The sequence below is a fragment of the Micropterus dolomieu genome, linkage group LG14 (genome assembly GCF_021292245.1).
Source record: "Micropterus dolomieu isolate WLL.071019.BEF.003 ecotype Adirondacks linkage group LG14, ASM2129224v1, whole genome shotgun sequence".
Taxonomy (NCBI): domain Eukaryota; kingdom Metazoa; phylum Chordata; class Actinopteri; order Centrarchiformes; family Centrarchidae; genus Micropterus; species Micropterus dolomieu.
Genome location: NC_060163.1, coordinates 4,222,998 through 4,243,818, shown reverse-complemented (window position 1 = coordinate 4,243,818; position 20,821 = coordinate 4,222,998). Strand labels below are relative to the sequence as shown.

At 40.9% G+C, this 20,821-nt stretch overlaps 2 protein-coding genes and 1 non-coding gene across 6 annotated transcripts; 1 reads left to right on the top strand and 2 right to left on the bottom strand.

The window, feature by feature from the left end:
- Window positions 1-6: 6 nt before the first annotated feature.
- Window positions 7-79, top strand: trnar-ccu. The gene has a single exon. It is a non-coding gene; the product is annotated as a tRNA-Arg (tRNA).
- A 1,183-nt stretch (window positions 80-1,262) lies between these two features.
- On the bottom strand, window positions 1,263-8,871 carry LOC123982961 (zinc finger protein 135-like). Its single transcript, XM_046068966.1, has 7 exons — window positions 8,689-8,871; window positions 6,826-7,028; window positions 5,571-5,672; window positions 4,531-4,626; window positions 4,315-4,425; window positions 3,975-4,098; window positions 1,263-3,743 (listed from the first exon to the last, which is right to left on the bottom strand). Exons 1-7 carry the CDS (start codon window positions 8,714-8,716, stop codon window positions 1,675-1,677), a joined length of 2,733 nt encoding a protein of 910 aa, XP_045924922.1. The 5' UTR covers window positions 8,717-8,871; the 3' UTR covers window positions 1,263-1,674.
- Window positions 8,872-9,701: 830 nt separating this feature from the next.
- On the bottom strand, window positions 9,702-20,336 carry LOC123982962 (zinc finger protein 420-like). Of its 4 annotated transcripts, none has more exons than XM_046068967.1 (7): window positions 20,184-20,336; window positions 14,369-14,571; window positions 14,074-14,163; window positions 13,838-13,942; window positions 13,477-13,587; window positions 13,198-13,321; window positions 9,702-11,989 (listed from the first exon to the last, which is right to left on the bottom strand). In XM_046068967.1, the coding sequence occupies exons 1-7, from the start codon at window positions 20,299-20,301 to the stop codon at window positions 10,023-10,025; spliced, it is 2,718 nt and encodes a 905-aa protein (XP_045924923.1). In that variant the 5' UTR covers window positions 20,302-20,336; the 3' UTR covers window positions 9,702-10,022. The 4 variants fall into 4 exon arrangements, with proteins under 4 accessions (XP_045924923.1, XP_045924927.1, XP_045924924.1 ...); XM_046068971.1 differs by lacking the exon at window positions 20,184-20,336 and adding an exon at window positions 17,207-17,225; XM_046068968.1 differs by lacking the exon at window positions 20,184-20,336 and adding an exon at window positions 16,580-16,943.
- Between the last annotated feature and the right edge of the window lie 485 nt (window positions 20,337-20,821).

Here is a 20,821-nt window from a genome sequence, read left to right as displayed (position 1 = left end):
TGCGTAGCCCCAGTGGCCTAATGGATAAGGCACTGGCCTCCTAAGCCAGGGATTGTGGGTTCGAGTCCTACCTGGGGTGGGCAATTTTTTTATTTCGTTTTCAGTGAGACAACGCTGCTGAGTGATTGGAGAGATTAACCTTTGCTGACAACGAAATGCACCTTAGCATTAACTACAAGTGCAAAACGCTGTAAAGTACATATTTAGAGTAGTAAAATAAAAGTAACTGAGCGGTATATATAGGTCAGATATGTACAGAATAAAAATAGTAGAAATATGAATACAGTATAGGGCAAATATGTACTGTATGGTCAGTAGTATACGGTAACTAATTTCATTAATTTGCTGTGCAAATAAAAATCAGTCACAAAATAATGTTTGAGGATCATGTATACATTCAATTGGGAAATAGCAACATTTCAAGTATTATACAGTCAATTAGGCTGCTCATTTATTTGTCATTCTCTCAATTGAATGACTAATATACAGTGAAGTTCTGTAATGAAGTGTGAGGGCCCGTGTGGGGTGCTGTACTGTCTGTATTTTCAAAAACCATTTCCTTCATATGTAGGACACTAAACAAACTTGGAACTGTTCTTTATAAATCCTCAAAATAGCTGGATGATATAGCTGACATAGCAAAATAGCTGACCAGAGGATAGAGAGCTTCCTTAGATGGTGTAACAAGAGCTGAAGGTGGACTACCGGAGAAACAGGTTATCATCCAGGTAGAGAAGTGTAGAGAATCAACACTAAAAAAAAAATTAAATACAACACTGATGCGCTCTTTAGGAAGGGACACCGCATACTGTTCTTCCTGAGGAGTCTCTACCTAATAACAGTAATGAATGCATCATAGTAAGCAAATGCCTGCACCAGCACCCCTCAATTGTCAAACCTAATGTAATGCAGCCATTATTAATGTAATTCATTACACGTATGCTTTTCACTTATGCAATTGCAGTTCTTCCATAGTTCCAGATATTACTGGCCCAAACCAATTAAGCGCCATCTATTGGTTGAGTAGGTTTGCAGATAATATATAGTTTAGTAACCAGTTTTAATTTGGTCATTGACACTAAATAGCTGCACCTTCAGACCAAAAGCCAAATAAATGTAATTCCTGTAAAACAGTATCTATTTAATGGTTCCCACCTTATGTAGGAACAACTTCTGAATGCTCCCCCCTGCATTAAATCCAGCCCAGAATTACATCAACCCAAAATGAGAAACCCAAATGCTTTGAGTAAATCAACTCACACTTGAAATCAAATGTTAAATTTATTCAAGAAAAAGAAATCAATTCCCCAAGGAACGAAGGTTTATATTCATTTACACATACACATCTTTTTTAGAGCTACCGCAAACCTTTCTGTAAAAAATACAAAGTTACATTTTTATAATGCATTATCCAATAAACAGTTCCTAAAAATCCAAGCTGTGACAGGCACATGGATGACAATGTGGCTGCCATTTTAAGGAAATGTCCTTCAACTGGAAAACCTGGTTTTAATTCCCCATCTCAGTCAGCACCCAGGCTTCTGAAGTGTCCTTGAGCAAGGTCAGCTGCTCAACAGTTCATCGGTTTCGGATCTACGGCTGATGCTGACCTCTTTCGCTAGGGGAATGTTAAACAGAGCATCCCTTTTGGAATTAGTATCATGGTAACATTAACTACGCGTGAACAAGTCTCCTATGTCTTTTTAGGCCATGCAAGCTCGAAAAGCCCTTGTTACACACGGCACAAACATATGGTCTCTCGCCTGTATGGGTTCGCATGTGTAAGGTTAGAAAGCAGGACTGGACAAAACCTTTTTCACAGACGTTGCACTTAAATGGTCTTTCTCCAGTATGGTATCTCCTGTGGATCTTTAATTCTGCAGCGGATCTGAAAGACTTGTCGCAGTCGTCGCACTTGAAAGGCCTTTCCCCGGTGTGAATCAGCGTATGCCTCACCAAAGCGTCCTTGCCGAAGAATCCCTTGCCGCAGTGCTCGCAGGGGAAACGCAGCCCTTTGTGGTGGAAATTGTCATGTTTCAGAAGGCATCTTCTGGAAGTGAAGGTTTTCCCGCACTGAGCGCAGGTGAAGGTCGGCGTGGGTTTCTCGGTTACGGGTTCGCCGGAGTGATGCACGCGCTCCACGTGGCGCGTCAGGGTAACGCCGTGCCTGAATTTCTTGCCGCATTCCCAGCAGAGGAAGGGATACGCTTTAGTGTGTTTTTTCTGGTGCTCCACGAGGTCAGAGTACGATCTGAACCTTTTGCTGCAGTGAGGGCACTGAAATGGTTGGTAGCCGGTGTGTTTCCACTCGTGTCTGATGAAACGCTTCAAACTGGCAAACGTCGTCTGACAGTGGGTGCAGGTGAAAGGCTCAGTGGGGTTGTGGACATCGAGGTAGTGCTTGTGAAGGGCCTTGAACACAGGGAAATTCTCCTCACACTGGTTACACTGAAATGGAGTGTGGGACTCTTTGTGCATTGCCAATGCCTCCGAGTCGCGCACCAGTTTCATGCACACCTCGCAGTAGAGCGGGTTGTGAGTTTGTTTATGGGAGTCCAATGTTGATTTGTACTTGAAGGCCTTGTCGCATTCATCGCACCTGAAACAATGCTTAACATCCTCAGGCTTCTCAGGATCCACCTGTTGCTCGTTGTAGCAAATGTTTCTTAAATGGAACCTAAAAGTTTGTTTGCACTTAAACTCGACGCTGCAGTGAGGACAGTAGAACGGCCCTTCGATCACACTTTTGCTTCCCTCGGGGCTTTTCTGTTCCGATTCTTTGCAGGATCTCTCTGCAGAGGGTGAGTAATCAGGGTCCTGGGCGGTGCCGTCTGACGGCTGCTCTTCACTGGTCGCCTCACAGGGAAGCCCACTGGAGGATTGTTCGCCCTCGTCTGCTGCATTCTCCGGTTCCTTTGCTTTCCTGCCAGCCTTTGCTTTTGGAAGACTTGGACATTTGTGTTGCTGCAAGTACCGCAAGCTCTTATAAAACCGTTTACAGGCAGGACAAGAATAGGGCAGCTCCTCTGAATGTCGATTCATGTGACGCTCTAAGAACTTGGCACGACTCACCACCTTGCCGCACACTTTGCACGTTCTTTCGTCCAGGTCATTGCTTTTGGTGGAACCTTGGGATCTGGTCATCTTTTTCGGGCTACTGTTAGTGCTATTACTGCCCTGTGTCTTTCCTGATTTTCTCCACTGCGACAGGTAGCGTTTCATCTTGAGTCCGCGGTTCTTTCTCACTGGCCTTTCCCACAAGACGTCAAATTCTGGATCTTCTTTGTTGCCCCTCGCTCTGCCTTGCACTTCGTAGTCTTCATCCGCGGGACGTTTCTTTTTCCTCCCGCGTCTGTTTGGCTTCTTCTCCACGCCGTCAAGCACCGTCACCTGCCCGTCCTCCCCGATCATCAGTGTTCCGGATTGGTCGTCATGGTGTTCGTCTGCCATCTCACTCTCGCTGGCCTCAGCGCCTTCAATGGGATCCGCGACCACCTCAGGGTCCGTCTCTGCTTTCACCTCGCTGCTAAGACCAAACCACTGGGTTTGAACGCACTCTTCCGAATTCCCGCTGCCCTCCACGTAAACCTCTTTGTTCTCAGATTCCACCTCCATCTCTGTGCAGACTGTGTACACGAGTCCGCTCTCTGCATCCGTTTCTGTTTGTTCATTAACGATGACGACTCTTTCCACAGGAGGGAGGCACAGGGCCGACAAGATACCACTGTCAACAATGTAGGAATCTGAAAAGAAAGGAGATCACATGGACTGTTAAACTGAAAAGTGAAACAGATTCAGATTAAAAAGGCACTATGTAACGTGTTCAGAGCGGTTCTGAATGTTTTTTTTATGCAAATGCAACTACTGAAAAATCAGAGTGAAAAATAATTTGTATGCTGTATGTTACCGTGCAACAGTGTGTTGAATATGTAGGATATTCTGTGAAAAGGTCATACAAATTCTGAGAAGCTCACCCATGTCCTCTAACTGGCTGAGGTCTTTCTGAGTGTCCATCAGCGTTTTGAGCTCCTGAGGTTGAGCGAACGCCTCCATGCATTCATTCAGAACGGACGAGGCATCGCTGAGCAGAGATGCAATCTGATGAAGACAAAATGAAAACTAATGTGAGGTAACTTTTTATGTACATATGAAGTAAACATTTTAAGAGTTTTACACTGCAGACAATCATCATATAGATAGATAGATAGATAGACAAAAGCACCCTAACTAATTAAACAGAGACTGACGTTCAGTGCAGCAAAAAGTCAGTACAAAAGTAGAAATACACTGTGAATTAATTTTAAAGTCTACTACCTGTTGGAGAGTTTGGGTGGGAAGAAGTTTTTCAAGTCTGGACAGAAACAGCCACATCAGTGTCTGGATTGCTTTGTCATACGTGGGACCAAAGTCTCCTGGGAAAACATCCTGGAGTACAAAGAAATTCATAAATGTCAAATGCAGGACAAACAAAATCACATCATAAAACAAGAGTTCCCAGCGAAATTAAACGCGTATACAACCTAGACTAACCTGGAAAAAGTTTCTTCTCTCTTCAGGATCTCTCAGCAGATTTTGGACAAGGCCCATGAAATGTGAGTCAGATACTTCTTGTTCTGCATTTTCAGTCTGCAACAAAAGATGGTTTAAAATGGCATGTTACTTCAGAGCATTATAATGTCGACATCTGTGCTCTGGAAGATTTTAAATACTTTTAGAATAATAATGTGACGTAATGTGCATTAGGGCTGCAACTAATGACTATTTTCGGAATGTTACCGTTAAGTGAACGAGGTTTACTATTCAGAACACTAGTATCAACGCCAGGGGGAAACCAGGGAAGAAGACAAGACAGCGTAGGCTCCTCCTATAATTCACTGATTTATACAAACTTTAACTGTTTAAGATTTTTGGTTTGGAACTACATAAAATAAAAGCAAATTAAAAGCAAGTACTAAAACCACAACTGTACACTAACAAAGTAATGTCTATTTAGAACAATAAAGCAACAGCCCCTTTCAAAAGTGCTTATAGGTTTTAGGCAATAACTCAGTGGAGAATGTTCTGTAGGCTACATCACGAGCCAGATGTTCCTTGATGTACTTTAAATCATTACTAATAACTTTTTTAAAGCGGAGTCTCTGACATCGCCATCGTTGTGTTGGACAGATTTGTGCTGCGGCGTTTATGAGAGAGAGAGAGAGAGACGAGCGAGAGGATGATTTTAAATTGGCCTATTAAAAAAAACAAACAAACAAAACTAAAATAAGTATGTGGCGTTCAGCGTTGCCCCCAGCACTTCCTGTAGTGCATTTCAGTTAGAAATAAACAGCCAGAAATGTTCCTAATATGAAGATTGCTCTCTCTCCCTTAAACTGCATCTATGTAACGATGTGTCGATAATGAAATTTCACAGCGACAAATTGTTGTAGTCGATGTCGACTAATCGCTGCAGCTCTAATGTACATGTGACTGAAATATGAAAACAACTAAAACACACATCCAAAAGTGAGAAGGCGCACCTTAAAAAGCCACTGCAGATATTTCATTGTGGACTACAGGTTTAGACTCACCTCCACGTTCCACAGAGATCTGAGGTTCTGCATTCGGTCAAGATGCGGCTGAATAATGTGGAGGTCAGCTGTGTCCTCAGAGCGACACAACTCCAGGATCAGCTACAAATCAGAGAAAAGCAGCAATAATGAACATTTTTATTTTTTTATATTGTCAGTTGTATTATTTTTCTCTATTCCGTTATTCTTATATAACTTGCATTTGTTTATTACATATTTATAGATTTCTACATTTATTTATGTCAGCTGTATGTCTGTCTGCGTGTAGCACCTTAACGCCAAAGCAAATTCCTTGTATGTGTAAAACACTACTTGGCAATAAAGCTCCTTCTGATTCTGAATGACGCTGAGGACAAAAATAACCATCTACAAAGTACCAAAGGTAAGGCACACGGTTTAGATTAATGAAATGGCACGACGACTGGACACGTTTTACACGTAACATCTGATTGCTGCAGTTATTTACAGCTCCGGTGCATCGCCTTTCCTCACATTAAAGTAAAACAGCAGATCTGTGACGACGTCTTGTAGGTCTTGTTACCAATGTCTTTTATCCCCACCGCTTCTATTAAGGTTTTCGACTGAAGCTTTAAATGTCTGTCATCATATTTTATGACAACACCCTAAAAGCAAAGTTCAATCTGAAAAAAAGTAATTACTGGGATTAAAATATTATTGTTTGTTTCTTTGTTATGTCCAGTCTCCTTAACACTTTTGTCAACATAAATACATGTAGGCAGTAGTACATTCCCACAATCTGAACAGGACGGTGCAGTAACCTGGGTAACAATGTCACAAACTACTAGAGCCAAAATAGGTTTTTGTTACTGTGGTTATACAAAAGGTAATTTAGTGTGCTGTCAGATTGCTGCTAGACTGCCCAGGTAATTTGTTTGTGGGACAGCTAACTGTTTTTCTGACCGCAGTGAAAATGGGTTTGAAGCTAAACGCCAACAAACACGGGTTGAAGCAGAATATGTCATTAGAGAAAAACATATTTCTTTTTTTTTGTAACAAATGAAGAGTATGGAAGAGAAGGAGAATGTGTGGCAGACAGTTCAATAATATTTCAAAATTAAGTGTGGTCCATCCACTGAAAGTAATCAATCACACAGAATAGCAATCTTCACCTGCAGTAAGTCACCTGACTTTTGACACTTAGAAATTAGAATTGTTATTTAAAATGTTCTAATCTGCTCATATTTGGTTGATTATACAGTTCTTTTGAAAAACAAGTACTTCAAATATTCCTCACCCGTGCTCTGAGACCCAAAATTAGTTCCGCCCGCTGCCTCGTGGAGAGAAGTTGAGGAACAATGTCCGTAACCATGAAAACAAACTCCTCGAGCAGCCCATAATCGGACACGATTTTCTGCTCCACCGTCTGCCAAATGGCTGCAGAGACGAGCCGAATCGGTGGGATCAAGAGGCGCAGAGTGGAGAGGGGAAGAGAGGGACCTGCAGGCGGAAACAGATTTTGTAAAAATTGACAGTAACATGTTTTGAAGATTAAGAATACACTATTATACATCAGACAGCATGTGTTGCACATCACTAGCTACATGCTGTGAAGCTTCAATTAAAAAGAGCAAACCTAGTCCCAATTAGACACTTAACATTTATACTGACCTGGTGAGGCTACATGTTTTGACAAATAAACGCAGGTCTCAATTTGAAGCCTGTAGCCTGAAGCAAGTTATGTCTGGTGCACTTGACACGGAAAGTCGGAATATCAGAGTCCAAGTCGGAAATTTCAACTGGAACGCCCAAACCTCAAAATTCAAGATGTCTGCTCCCAGAATCAACAGTAGTGAAAGCTGCTGTTTATCGCACTTCGGTCTCATTTGTGCAGCTGTCCTGTCCAATTTATATCTGTAGACATTTTGCTAACAATGGCCAGAGACATCACATCTTGTTTCCCCAACTTAAATCTATTGTTGTACTGGTACGCTGTCAACTCAGGTGATATGTCATCCCCAACATCAACCCCTGATGTAAATGGAACTCACCATAAGCTGCATCGTGCATACAAATATAAAAGTTAAAACTTTTGAATATGGACGTGCTACACATTGCAAGATGCTAGTTTATTTTAAACAGGAGTGATGTAAAAAAACAAATAGGAATAAAAAAAAAAGAAAGTATACAAGTAATAATCATACTGGTTGAAATATTTGAAAGTAATCCATTTTCCATCTTTCCAGATCAAGAATTTTGTGCAAAAGGAATTAAAGGCCTGCAACAAACATAGAAAAGCTGAGTTCAGGGATTTAAGCAAATAAAAGCCTGCGCTTTTAACTGAAGCTTTACTGCATTTATTCAAATGTCATTTTCTAATTCTGTGAGCATCATGGTGACGCAGATGAAATAACACCAGCGGTAACTGCATTTGAAATAGGCGTCTTATTTGTTATGTTCACATAAAGAATCAGTTTCCCCAGCTTTTATGCCGATAATATTAAATGCAACAAATACACCCCTATTATCGCCCACATCTATATAATTAATGTCTAGCATCTTGGTTGATTATCGATTTAGGGTGCGCGAATCATAAATCTATTTACCGATGACGAAGCGGTAGTTCCAGGTAACGTTAACGTTATGCAGAAACTCTTAACATACCAAACACCGGCTGAGGCGGATGTGTCATTTCATGCTATTAAGTTACATGCGAATTACATTAACTTGCATCATAAAAACAGGCACATAGCATTCGTAGGCATATTTACAAACACCCACCGTACAAATATAACGTTAGTTATTCAGGCCATTGTTTACAGGTCGTCGCTGTTAACTCGAAATCAGCAGCCGGTAACATTTATTTTCCCACAGCTAGTTTAGCTAGCGTTAGCTAAGGTAGCACAACCTAACGTTGTCTAGCATTAACACGTACCCTGGGACGTAATGTATAAGAGTTAGATAATGCCGTTAACCCAGCAACTTGTTTCCACTGCATGGTGAAGGAATAGACACCAGTGGCCGTCTCGATTCGATTTAAATGCGTATCATAGTAAGTTATCTCAAGAAACTATTATTTCCTGACAAAGTTAGCCATTCCCGCGCGCGGGCTGCGTTGCGGCCTAGCCAAACAAATCTGTCTGAAGCTGTTTCTACTCACCAGCTAACTCGGAAATATCTCCGTCCATCCTGTGAGTTCACTGCAGTTACATTACAGTTAGGGGAAACTATTTCAGTCAGTCGACCGAAGTCAAACAAAATGTTTACGGTGGTTGTGTCCACACAGACCGAAGTCTCACACAGTCGATCTTTGTGCGTCAACGGTTACCTTACGTTCCGTCCGGAATAACAATCCGACGAGAGGCAGCGGGGTTTCATAAGTTCCGCATCTTCGTTTTTGGTCTTCCTCGTTGTCTCTCTACCCCGGTCACATCATGCACAGTATTTAAATGCTATATATTAAATAAAATAATGTTATTTTTAGTTTTACACCCAAACTTCTTAAGTCTGGTGGTCATATTTACCCCTAATCCTGATCACCCAAGCTTCAGTTCTGCTCCACTTTATAAAAAGAAATCATGTATGGTGTCACTGACTAAAAACCATTAAACATTTATCTTTTACTGTATTGTATTTTAAACACATAAACAACAAAACATTAATTTAAAAAAGGAAGACGCACATTTTGTGTCAAGGAAAAAATAATATATATGCCAAAAAACTAAAATAAGTCCATCTTAAACTGTCAGCATGTGGATGGTGCTTAAACAAATTTTCAAACTATGAAACAACAGATGGAAAGTAAGCAGATAAAAGTCTCTATTAACACATTTTATTAATGCAATCCCCCCACTTTTTGGGGTTATGGCCTTCAAATGTTTTATGCAAATCCTAATTAGGCTGATACAAATTCCCAAATAATGTAATCTACTGTTACAATTTATCTTCATGTGACATAAAGTTTGGCAATATTTTTGAGAGCAGAAAATGTTGAAATACATCCCCACCTGGATTTTTTCACGTTTTATTTTCTTTGCAATCAGCATTGTGGATGCATTTAGCTTCTTTTTTTTTTTAAACCACAGATAATTAGATAAAAATACTTTTGTCTATGAAAGCAAATCAAACTGTTCAAAATGAATTACAAAAAATAAAACACAGACCACAGTTTGCTTTAGCTAGCATTTTTGATTTTTATTTTGATATTAAAAGCATATTTTCCAGTGATCACTGTCAACAATTACAAATTACAGTCAATATCCTGGAGCACCTAGTTGAATGGTTACTGCTACAAACACATTACTGCACCGTCGCTGGTTCAAGTTAAGCTAGAAATCTGTGTTGCATGTCATTCCCCCCAAGCAATCATTACTTATGAACCCTTTTGTTGTGTACACAGACCTGTTACACAACTTCTGTGGGTTTAAAAAGTGATTCTCTACTTGTGACATTGTGGCATGCTGCTGTTTAACTGAGCACTCCTCGCATGCAGTGTTAATGTGTTACAAAAGTATGTACAAGTTTTTTGTGCCTATGCATGCTGTATATCTTGGGGAAAGCCTTGCCGCAAATATGGCAAACAAATGGCTTCTCTCCCGAGTGTATTTTAGCATGGACGTTGAGATAACACATCTTTACAAAGCCCTTCCCACAGACATTACATTTATAAGGTCTCTCTGTAGTATGGTGTATAAGGACATGCCGCTTCACTTCAGAAGTTGACCTGAAGTACCTGTCACATTCGGGCACGGTGCATTTGAAAGGTCTCTCTCCCGAATGAATTAAATTATGTCTAGCGAGTGCTGACGCCGACATCATCTTTCCACAGTATGAGCACGGATGACGGAACAATTCTCTTAAGTGGTTTTTCCTCTGGTGTTTTCTCAGAGCTCCTTTCTCTTTAAAAGATTTCCCACACTCGGAGCAAGAGTGCTTCTTCTCATTCCGAGACTCGCTGTGGAGAAAATTAAAGTGCCGCATGAGGTTGGACTTTTGGGCGAAAGTCCTGCCGCACTCCGCACACAGGTAGGGTTTCTCTCCCGTGTGGACTCTCTCATGGGAGAGGAGATCTGAGTCAGTGTTGAACCTCAAGCCGCAATGAGCGCACTGAAAAGGCATACGGCCCGTATGTTTCCACTCATGTGCGATAAAAATGCGCAGCCTGGACAGAGTTCTCGGACAATGGTTGCATTTAAACGGCCTGCTGATTTTATGGACATTTTTGTAATGACTAAGCAACGGCTTAAAAAGAGGGAAGGACTGCTCACAGCGGTTACACTGAAACAGCGTGTGTGAAGCCTTGTGCCTTGCCAACGTTGCTGCGTCCCGCAACACCTTCCGACACACACCGCAGTAGAGTTCGTTGTGGGTCAACTTGTGCATTCTCAGTGAAACTTTGTACCTGAACGCCTCGTCGCATTGGTCACATTTGTAAAGACTCTTGGCTTCCTCCGGCTTCTCCGGATCTACCTGCTGCGTGCTGTACTCAAAGCAGGTTCTACTCATATGCAGCCTAAAAGATGAGATGAATTTAAACCTGGTGTCACACCGAGGGCAGGCGTATTCACTAGTGGGAAAGTGGGTTTTCATGTGCGTTCTCAGGCTTGTACTCAAATGCTCCTTGCAGAAAAAGCATTGGACTTTACGAGTCTTCTTCGAAGTGCTTGCTTTGATGTCGGAGGTGCCCTGCTTTCTGTCTGAAAACATTTGAGGACCCACGAAGGAAGGGTCCTCATCTGAGCAGCTAGACAATGAATCATCTCGAGTATAACTACTAACAGGAGCCACAAAGGAACGCTCGTCATCTGAGTAATCAGACCATGAATCAGCGACACTTGGACTCGTGTTACGGCAAGAGTCCTCATTTGAGTAGTAAGACCATGAGTCGTCTTCACTGCAGTCATTGACAGGAGCCATATATGAGTCTTTGCTGAAGCTGCTTGAACAGTCGTCGTCTGAGTCATCTGAAAGAGCCCTATCGGAGTCTTTTCTTGTCCTAGAAGCTGATTTGGAGGCAGGGAGGGTCTCTTCACAGAGACCCCTTTTCTCTTCCAACAGAATCTCTTTCATCCTCAGGCCTCTGTTTTGTCTCACAGGTCGAGACCGCAAAGACAGCGGCATGTCCAGTCTTTTCAGCTGAACACAACATTGTTTTATAAGGCGGGACGCATCCTCCACTTGACTTTGAAGGCGGCCTACATTTTCTTCGTGTCTTGTCATATCTCCCGAAAGCTCAGCTGTACCATTTTCCCAAGGACTCCAGTCAGTTTCATCAACCTTTAGCTCAGGTGTGTCCGTTTTTATCTGTGTCGTATGAGGCAATGTTAAAGACTCCAAATGGGATGCACATGATAGCCCATTCTCCAAGATGTTGGCTCGTGGTTGTGCATTATCTGTGTCAGGTCCTTCTATGGAGGGAAGTTTGAGAGCCGAAATAATGCAGGCACCATCCAAGGAACCATCTGAAAAGAGAGAAAATATTGCAATAAAATAGTGGGACAGGCTAAACTGCGACACCCACAGTACTAACATATTATCACCCTATAAAGTTGTTGGGGCAAACACACAGCAACACTAGAAATCATTTAAAACATTGTTTGTGTCTGATGAATGCTAGTCCAATATCATTTTAGCTCTGAGGAAAATATCTGGGTCTTTCGCTGCTAAATTCTTCACTCTGTTCACCAGCGAACTGCTAATGGTGTCTGTCGGCGTCGGCGCCAGAGCTTTTCCACTGACAACAGCTGCCTGCTACTGCTGGAAACAACACTGCGGCAAGAGTGAACTCAAACGGTAAAGTGGTGGGCCGTGAAACCAAAACAATGAGCTGAAATCGACTAAAACAGTCTGTAGAGCTGAGGTGACCTTCGTCAGGTGATAATAGTCTGCGTTGGTCACCATGAGCCACACCTTTTACACTAAACAGACATCTGATCCACTGTTAATGGAAATAAATATTGATGCAGCTTTAATTAGACACTGTTTTGAGCACGGCTTTAATAAAATGCATTCTTTAACACAACAGATTGTGGACATATGCTAAACACTACACCCAACGCTGTGACAACGGTGTCACTGAAAGCTCGTGATTTTTTTATTTTCATAGTGAATTAATGCTGAAATTCCAAAAAAAGGAATTTTGGAGGGTATTGTTGGTCCAATACCCAAAACATCTTGGACCCTGGAACGTGAATTGAAAAAATAATTAGCCGATTAATTGATAGTGAAATTAATTGTTAGTTGCAGCCCTAATGCAGTCATCTTACAGTTTAGTCCAGTTCCCAATGCAGGGATCACATTTTGATGCGCTCACAATAAGTTTTACAGTTTGACTTGATTATTATGGTTTATTTTATTTGTCTTAAAGTGTGTAAGTTTAAAACATTTTGACTTCAATATGTTGTTCTCTGTAGTTATCTCATCCTTAGGTATGCCAGTATCAAGACGACTCCACGAATGTGCTCTTGTATCTCAACACATTGTGCTATTATATGTTATTATTAATGTTATGGACAGAGCATACTTTCCAGCACCAAGGCAAAGTTCTAAGACAGGCCGAGTGGTGATGTTCTCTCAGAAAGTACAATGGTAAAGGAAAAGGCTAAATTAGAATGGCAAGCCAAATAAACCCACAAATTACTGACAGACATTAGTAACTATAAAGGCTTGCCATTGTGATCCAGTTGGCTGAGGTCTTTTTGATACTGCAACAGGGTTCTGAGCTCCTCACGGCGAGACACGCAGTCCATGTAGTCCGCCAGAACTGAGGACGTCTCACTAAACATGGAGGCAACCTGAAAGAAATTAAAAGGAAAGGGAGGGAAAAGGTCAAAGAAATGGACCTCTATAAAAACAGCTAAATTCAAAGCTAGCTTAAAGTGATATCAAATTCCTGGTTTCACATTCTAATGTCCGTGTGACATTTTATGCCTATCCTATATGTATGTACCTGTTGGAAAGATTGAAGAGGAAGAAACTTTTCAAGTCTGGACAGAAACATCCACATCAAGGTTTGAAGTGCTTCATCATATGTGGGACCAAACTCTTCAGGGAAAACGTTCTGAAAGAATATTACAGTTAGTTGAAAACTGCAATGAGAAAGAAATACAGGATTTCATTTAAAGTATTGAATCTACATGACCTGACAGCTTTTCATCTAAAATGGAGGAAGTGTGTTTGTACGTTCCTCCCATAGACACACGGCCAAAACAAAAATCTTTCGATACATTCGTTCATTGCATCTTATATATTAATCAGGATCTGCAGCACTGATAAACCAAACCAATTAAAAGTGGGACGATAACACTGACCTGAAAGAAGTGGTGCCTTTCGTCAGGATTATTCAGCAAGTTCTTAACTAGATCCACAAATTTTGAGTGCGGCGCTTCCACATGTTCCATATTTGCAGCACCGGCCTGCATAACATGACATGAGCAGATTACGGCGATCGCTGTCAAGTGTATGCTTAGGTTTAAAGAGACCTTCGTCTTTATTTCTCACTAAGTGCTTTTCTCACCCTATTTATTCAAAGTAACTTGAAACTCACCTCCCATGCCTTGATGAGCATTTGCACTCTGTCCAGGTGCGGCTGAACAACCTCAGCAGTAGCTTCAAACTGACATAACTCCAGAATCAGCTAAAACCACAAAGCAAAGAGTGTTTCATGACCACAGTGGCATAGAACACTTGTAAGTTAGCACAGTTAGTTTCATTTTAAAATGTTCCAGAAATTCCCCAGTGTTCGTATCAAAAAAAGACAGTGTTAAGATCAACCCCAAATCCACAGCAGTTCATATATGGATGTTATTAGTGGTTAATAATTGACTGCTGATCCACCTCACCCGTGCTCTGAGGCCCAGGATAAGTTGGGCTCTCTGGCAAGCGGTGAGTAACTCTGGCACAATGTCTGTCACCATGGAAACAAACTCCTCAAGCATCCCATAATCAGCCACAGCTTTCTGCTCGAGGGTCTGCCAGATTGCTGCTGAGAGCAACCGGATTGGTGGGACCAGGAGTTGCAGAGTGGAGAGGGGAAGAGGGCCACCTGAGTGGGAACAGAAGTCAGTTACCTTGACAACAAGGGCTGTCTTCATTTCTTTTCATTTAACCGGATCAGCTGCAGCATCGATAAACACATTATCAGCCCACAGGACAACAGATACCCTGTGAAATCTGACCTTCTCTGTTCCATAAGTATGAAAACTTCATTCAAAATCAAAATCCTATTTACATTTGGAAAAGAGCCTTTCTCAGCAGTGTGTTCGCTTCATCTGTTTAGAGAAGGACAGTAGTTTAAAATGTTTTAATATAATATTGTTCATTGTATCAATATTTCTGTTAGCAGCCCTTAACAAACCCCATTTCCCATAAGCCCTAGACCTTCGTAGGCTAAATGTCACAGCTCAACATACGAGGTGAGTCGAGGTGTTCTATCTGTTATACCAGCAGAACGGAGACGGGTAAAGGCTAAAAACGTTTTTAGACAGAACACCATCTGAAAAATGAATTTAGAATAGTGTTGGTGAGAGTTATGGATATGGACAAAGCCAAGTTATGATGAAGTCCCTGCGCCACCACGCCTGTACATTTTCATGGGAGTAGTAGTTTTTTTGAATGCTTGTTTAACTCCGCGCACGTGTTTCATCACTTTAATTTCATTTCAACGCTGAAACTGAAACTTTAAAAGGTTCAGTGTGTGATATTTCGGAGGATCTATTGACATAAATGCAATATAATATACATAACTATGTTTTCAATGGTGTATAAAGACCTTACACACTGAAGTCGGAAGAACTTCACAACTCAGGAAATGGGACCAACCGAGGAGCACGTGAATGCACCGTGAGCCGCTGGTTGCAATTCGCAACTCTCACCACTAGATGCCACTAAAACTAACACAATGAACCTTTACCTAGGTAAGTTACTGTCTCCGGTATTCACGGCTGCTATCAGGTGACTTGCAGTATTACGGGGAAAAACTGCTTCCGTCCGGGTTTTGATTGATGAAACCACCTGAAGAACCATCGATACCTCCTCGATTTAAAGTCTCCTTCTTTCCCAATGAAATACTGGCACTGTAAGCACGCCAAAGTTTGTCGGTTATAAAATTGTCTCGTTTTTGCTGAAAGTGAGTAAAACATTCTTTAAACTGTAACGTTAATAGACATTTAGCTTAATTGCTAAACTACAAGTGAATGAAATTTCAGTGAATCTGAACGACAACCTTGGGAGTTTTATTGCCCGCAATATCTGCTTCCATTTACCAAGGTTCTCAGAAGCAGCCAGCATTGTGTGTCATAGCCACAGCCAGTAGGGTCACATATTTTGCTTTCAATTCAATGGAAAACAAAGGATTAAATAAAGTGATGACTTTCGAATTTCAAATGACTAGTGTTCTGTTATTATTGAACCTATAAACATGGTCTTGGTATCATTTTAAAGGATTGTTGAAGCTCTTTCTCTCTGCAATTTGTTTTAGCATTTAACCATGTTGAATATTTTGCTCACATACCTACTTACACTCCGTCCGGTGCTTCTAGTTTAACTGTCACTTAAACTTCTTCTGTTCAAACTATCTCTCAATGCTTCAACATTGCCTACAACTGCATTTTTAATATCTTTAACTAACGTACACAAATTTCAAAAGCTCATTATGTTAACACATTTCCATTACTGTTACCTTATACCCTACACTGTCTTTGCTTATAACCTCACAACCATGAGCTAAACTAAAAAGCAAACAAACACAATCTCTGATTCCTGGTCATATTTTGCACACAGAATATTTATTTGCATTTACTGACCTGCCCTGGAAACATTCAGGCAATGTTAGCTGTATGTAAATTAGTCAAATCTCACTGTTAATTAAAGGGCGTGTGTTTCTCTTAATTTTGCATTATGGATCAACAGTAATGCAAGATTTAAGGCTGGCATAAAATACTTTCTTCGCATTAAAATGTGCTCGGCGACGCAGTGAAATCATGAATGCATGGGGTGATTAACGTTAGCTAGCTAGTGTTTCCGACGGCAGTACTTGGTGAATAGTTACTCACAATTCCCCTTTGAAAAAGTAATGTTATCCTCGTCCATCCTGTTCATCCACTGCACTCAACGGCAATATGTTCTGGGAGACTAACAGAAAATGTCAGATTTATTGAACAAATCCTGCGCCTTTCTCTCTGTTATATATTATATAATATTTGAGATTAAAGTTGGGGCTGTGCATCCCATCGACGAGTCTTCCGACGGTTTTTTGTTCCGGGTTCGATGGTTCCCAGCTCAAGTCATGTAAAGTGTTGCACAGTCCACCCCCGAACAACTACTTCACCATCTAATCCAAGACATTGTGTTTTAATAAAGTTTTAATATCACTATAGCAGTAGCATTTTAATGTGTTTCCTAATACTGGAGGAGTGCATAATGTGCGGAACCTTTGACATGCGAGACAAACAAATGTTAATGGTCGATCTTCTTCTTCTTCTTTGTTTTATGGCGCGTGGCTACCAGCGTTATGGTGCATTACCGCCACCTACTATGTTGGAGTGTGGACCAGAGTTTCTATCCCTAGATAAATAAATAAAACAAACAAACAAAAAAGATGAATGAATGAATTATTTCACTGTTCACTAAACTCTATTGATCAATCCAGTTTCTTTCAAATAATGGAATAGTTTCCTTACCTCAAGGTCAAATACACTTTTTAGACTTAATTCTTCCTGTCCAAGCTTTCTGATTTCCCTCCATAATCCTGAAGGGTGCTTGTTTATTAAGTGCAATGTTTTATTAAGTCTAGTGTGCGCTACCCTCAGCCTTGTCAAGATATTCTCCTCTTTATTGATTCTTCTAGCTGTCCTTCCTGTGCCCACATCCTGCTGTAGTTTATAGAGATGTCGCCCTGTATTTCCTGTATCCCAGCTGTTCTGCCACTCATTAATGATGTTTCTTTTGATTATTCCTTTGGCTTCAGATTTACTGAGTGGTACGCACAAGATCTCCTGAGATCAGAGCCTGTTTTGCTAATGCATCCACACCTTCATTTCCCTTAATCCCTCTGTGAGCTGGGGTCCACATAAATAAATAAATAAAATAAAATTATATATATATATATATATAAAAAATAAATTTTATCAGCATGTTCATATTTTTAATTCTGTACAACGTTTCATAGATCTCATTAACCATGTCTTGCCTGCTGTGAGATGTAAATGACTGCAGTGATAAAATTCCTCTGCTGTCCATGTAAAATCTTTCTGTAATGATTCTTTCCATTATTTTTCCTACATGTGATGTAAGTGCTATTGGCCTATAGTTCATTGGACTTGACGAATCCTTCCCTGGTCTCCTGATAGGAATAATAACTGCTTCTTTCCACCCAGCTGGCAATTTCCCTAATTCCCATACTTTATTATAAAAACCTAGCAACGTAGTAGATGCTAAGACACCTAAATGTTCTGACATTACATAGCAAATGTCATCCTTCCCCGGAGATGTTAGTCCAGATCTTGCTATTGCCCTCCTCACTTCTTCCATAGTAATTGGAGCATCCATTGTACTGTTAGTATCAACCCTACTTTCAAGTAAGTCACCATGCGCTGATCTTGTCATTGCCCTTCCTCCGTCAAGTTATCGGAACTATGGATAAGAGTAAGCGCCTTTGCTATCATCTCTGCTTTCTCTTCCTCGGACACTGCTGCTTTCTCCCCCATCTTCAGTACTGAATACTGCCATTCCCTTCTGATTCCTCGCATGTTCTTAATCATGTTCCACACATCTCTGACAGGTGTTGCTCTATCAATTTTATTACAAAAAGCCTGCCAGCTTTTTTTTCCTAACCTTTGCTTGTGTGTCTTTATATTTAATTAAATTATGAAAATGATGGGTTCTTCTTAGTAACCTGAAGGCTTTATTCCTTTCTTTCACTACTTTCCCACACTCATCTGTCCACCAGGGAACTGCCTTTCTCTTCATTTTCCCTTTACTTTTAGAAATTGATTCTTTGGCAGCTTGTAGTATTGTTGTTTTAAACTTTTTTATCAATCTCCTCTATTTCCTCATTTAGATCTATTTTATGCATTTCTATCTCACATGTATATTTAAACCTTTCCCATTTTGCACTGCTAAATACCCACTTCCCCACCAATTCCCCTTGCTTCTTATTTTTTTGTAATAAAACACTACACCATACTGGAAAATGATCACTACCTACTGATGTTTCTTCTGATCGTCCCACTCACACATTCCCGCTAAATTCTTCGAAACTAGTTAAGTTAAATCTAATATGGACGGCGTTCCCTGTGTGCACATCTACTCTAGTCCCTCTCCCATCATTTAAGCAAACCATGTTCCTCTCTTCTAGCAGTTCTTCTATTACCTCACCATTTGCATCTGTTCTTACTCCTCCCCATAACGTGCTGGGTGCACCACCCTACTACCATCCAGCCCCACCATTTGCGTTAGCCGCCCCAACTCTAATTTTCTACAAGGATTATAATAGTTTATAATTACAAACTCTCCCTCACTTCTCCATATCTCTACAGTAACATATTCTTGCTCTTTCCCCCCTACACTCACTTGTCAACCCGTTGATATCTAGGTGATGAGCAGCTGCCTTTCACGATTATTTGTATTCTCTCTGTTTTGGATTTAACCTCCATTGTAGCATTTAACACCCCTGCTATGAAAGTGACTAGCTTCTTTAAATCTACCATTAATATTCATACTCATTTGCCTGGTCTGGTTCTGTAATGGGTTGTCTTTCACCTCTGTTTCTTTCATCACTCCAACCCCCCCTCTTACTGACCATCCTCACTGCCTCTGCATATGTGATCTTATTCTGAATTTTTACCTACTGTACTTCCATTTCCCTTTTCATCACCTCACATCCCCCATAAGCCACACTATGATTTCCCCGACATTTTGGTTGCTCATGATTACAGTGACCATACTCATGATCTTCTCCACATCTAGCACACCTTCTTCTGCCTTTACATGTACTTGCTGCATGTCCAAACCTTTGACAGTTGTAACACCTTATTGGTTTCGGTACATACTCTCTTACGCTATAACTCAAAAAACCTAGTGTTACGTTCCTTGGGAGTATTTCCTCCTCAAACTACAGTACCACATGTTCACTGTCCTTCCTCACTTCCTCCTTTTAGATTTGATTTGATTTCCTCCATGGTGACTCCGACTGGCACCCCCCAAATCACTCCCTTACTCCACTTACTTCCTCTTTCAATTTGGCTTGTACTTATTACTTTGAACCACCCAATTTCTTTAATCCTTCCAGCCCGCTCTCTCTGTTCTTCGTTTTTACAACCAATCATTAAATTGCCATCTCTCAACACCTTGGCTACTACAGTGTCCCCGACCTGGTTTCTCAAGACAGTTGTCAATTTCACCGGACTCATTGACGAAATTCCCCTCTCCTCACCAAATCCCAGTATGATTTTAAACTCCAGCCCTTCTTGACCTTTCTGCTTTATTCCTTTCCTATACTCTTTATTACTTCTGATCCTCTTTGTACTGGTCCAATTAAAGTATTTTCTCTTTTGTCCCTCATTGTTTCACCATCTTGACTTATCTCCATGCTTCCATCACTATCGACTACGTCAGAATCTCCCCACTCTGGCCCATTCTCAACATAGTTGTGCCTACCCGCTGTTTTCTTTGACTTCTCCATTCTTTTTAGTTCTCCTCTTTTCCGACCTCCAACTGCCAAACATTCCTTTGTCCCAGCATCATCTGTCAGATTTTGTTTAAACGTTTTAACCATTAGTCATCCTCCTACAGATTGCTCTCAGGCTCAGTCAACCAAGGTCTCCGTCTTTTCAGCACTATGGTCGATCTTGAATGAAACATGCACTTACATAGAAACTTTTGCTGCGTTCCAGGCAACTTGGAAGTCAGACATTTCCAATCTCCAACTAGAAAAACTACCCTGGAACGCCACCTGAAGTCGGATTTCCAACTTGTGAACTCGGGAGAAAAAATCTGTACCCGGATTTAACGAGTAGCAGCTCAATGACGTCACAAAACATTGACAGCTCCCATGGAAGCCCACATTGCAAATGGTAAAACTTAAACTAAAAGGCAACACTAAGTATATTAGCATGTATTTTCAAGTCTGTTTCAAGACTATTTCATTTTCCCCAATGACTTTTTATGTTATGTAACTTTTAAATTCACGACACGTTTCACAATGTCACTTTTCATTTCATAACTTGCACACCCGCCTGGTAAGCAAGCTAGCTCAACAAGTGCTACCAGGACTAGCCAGTTAGCAGTTAGCTAAA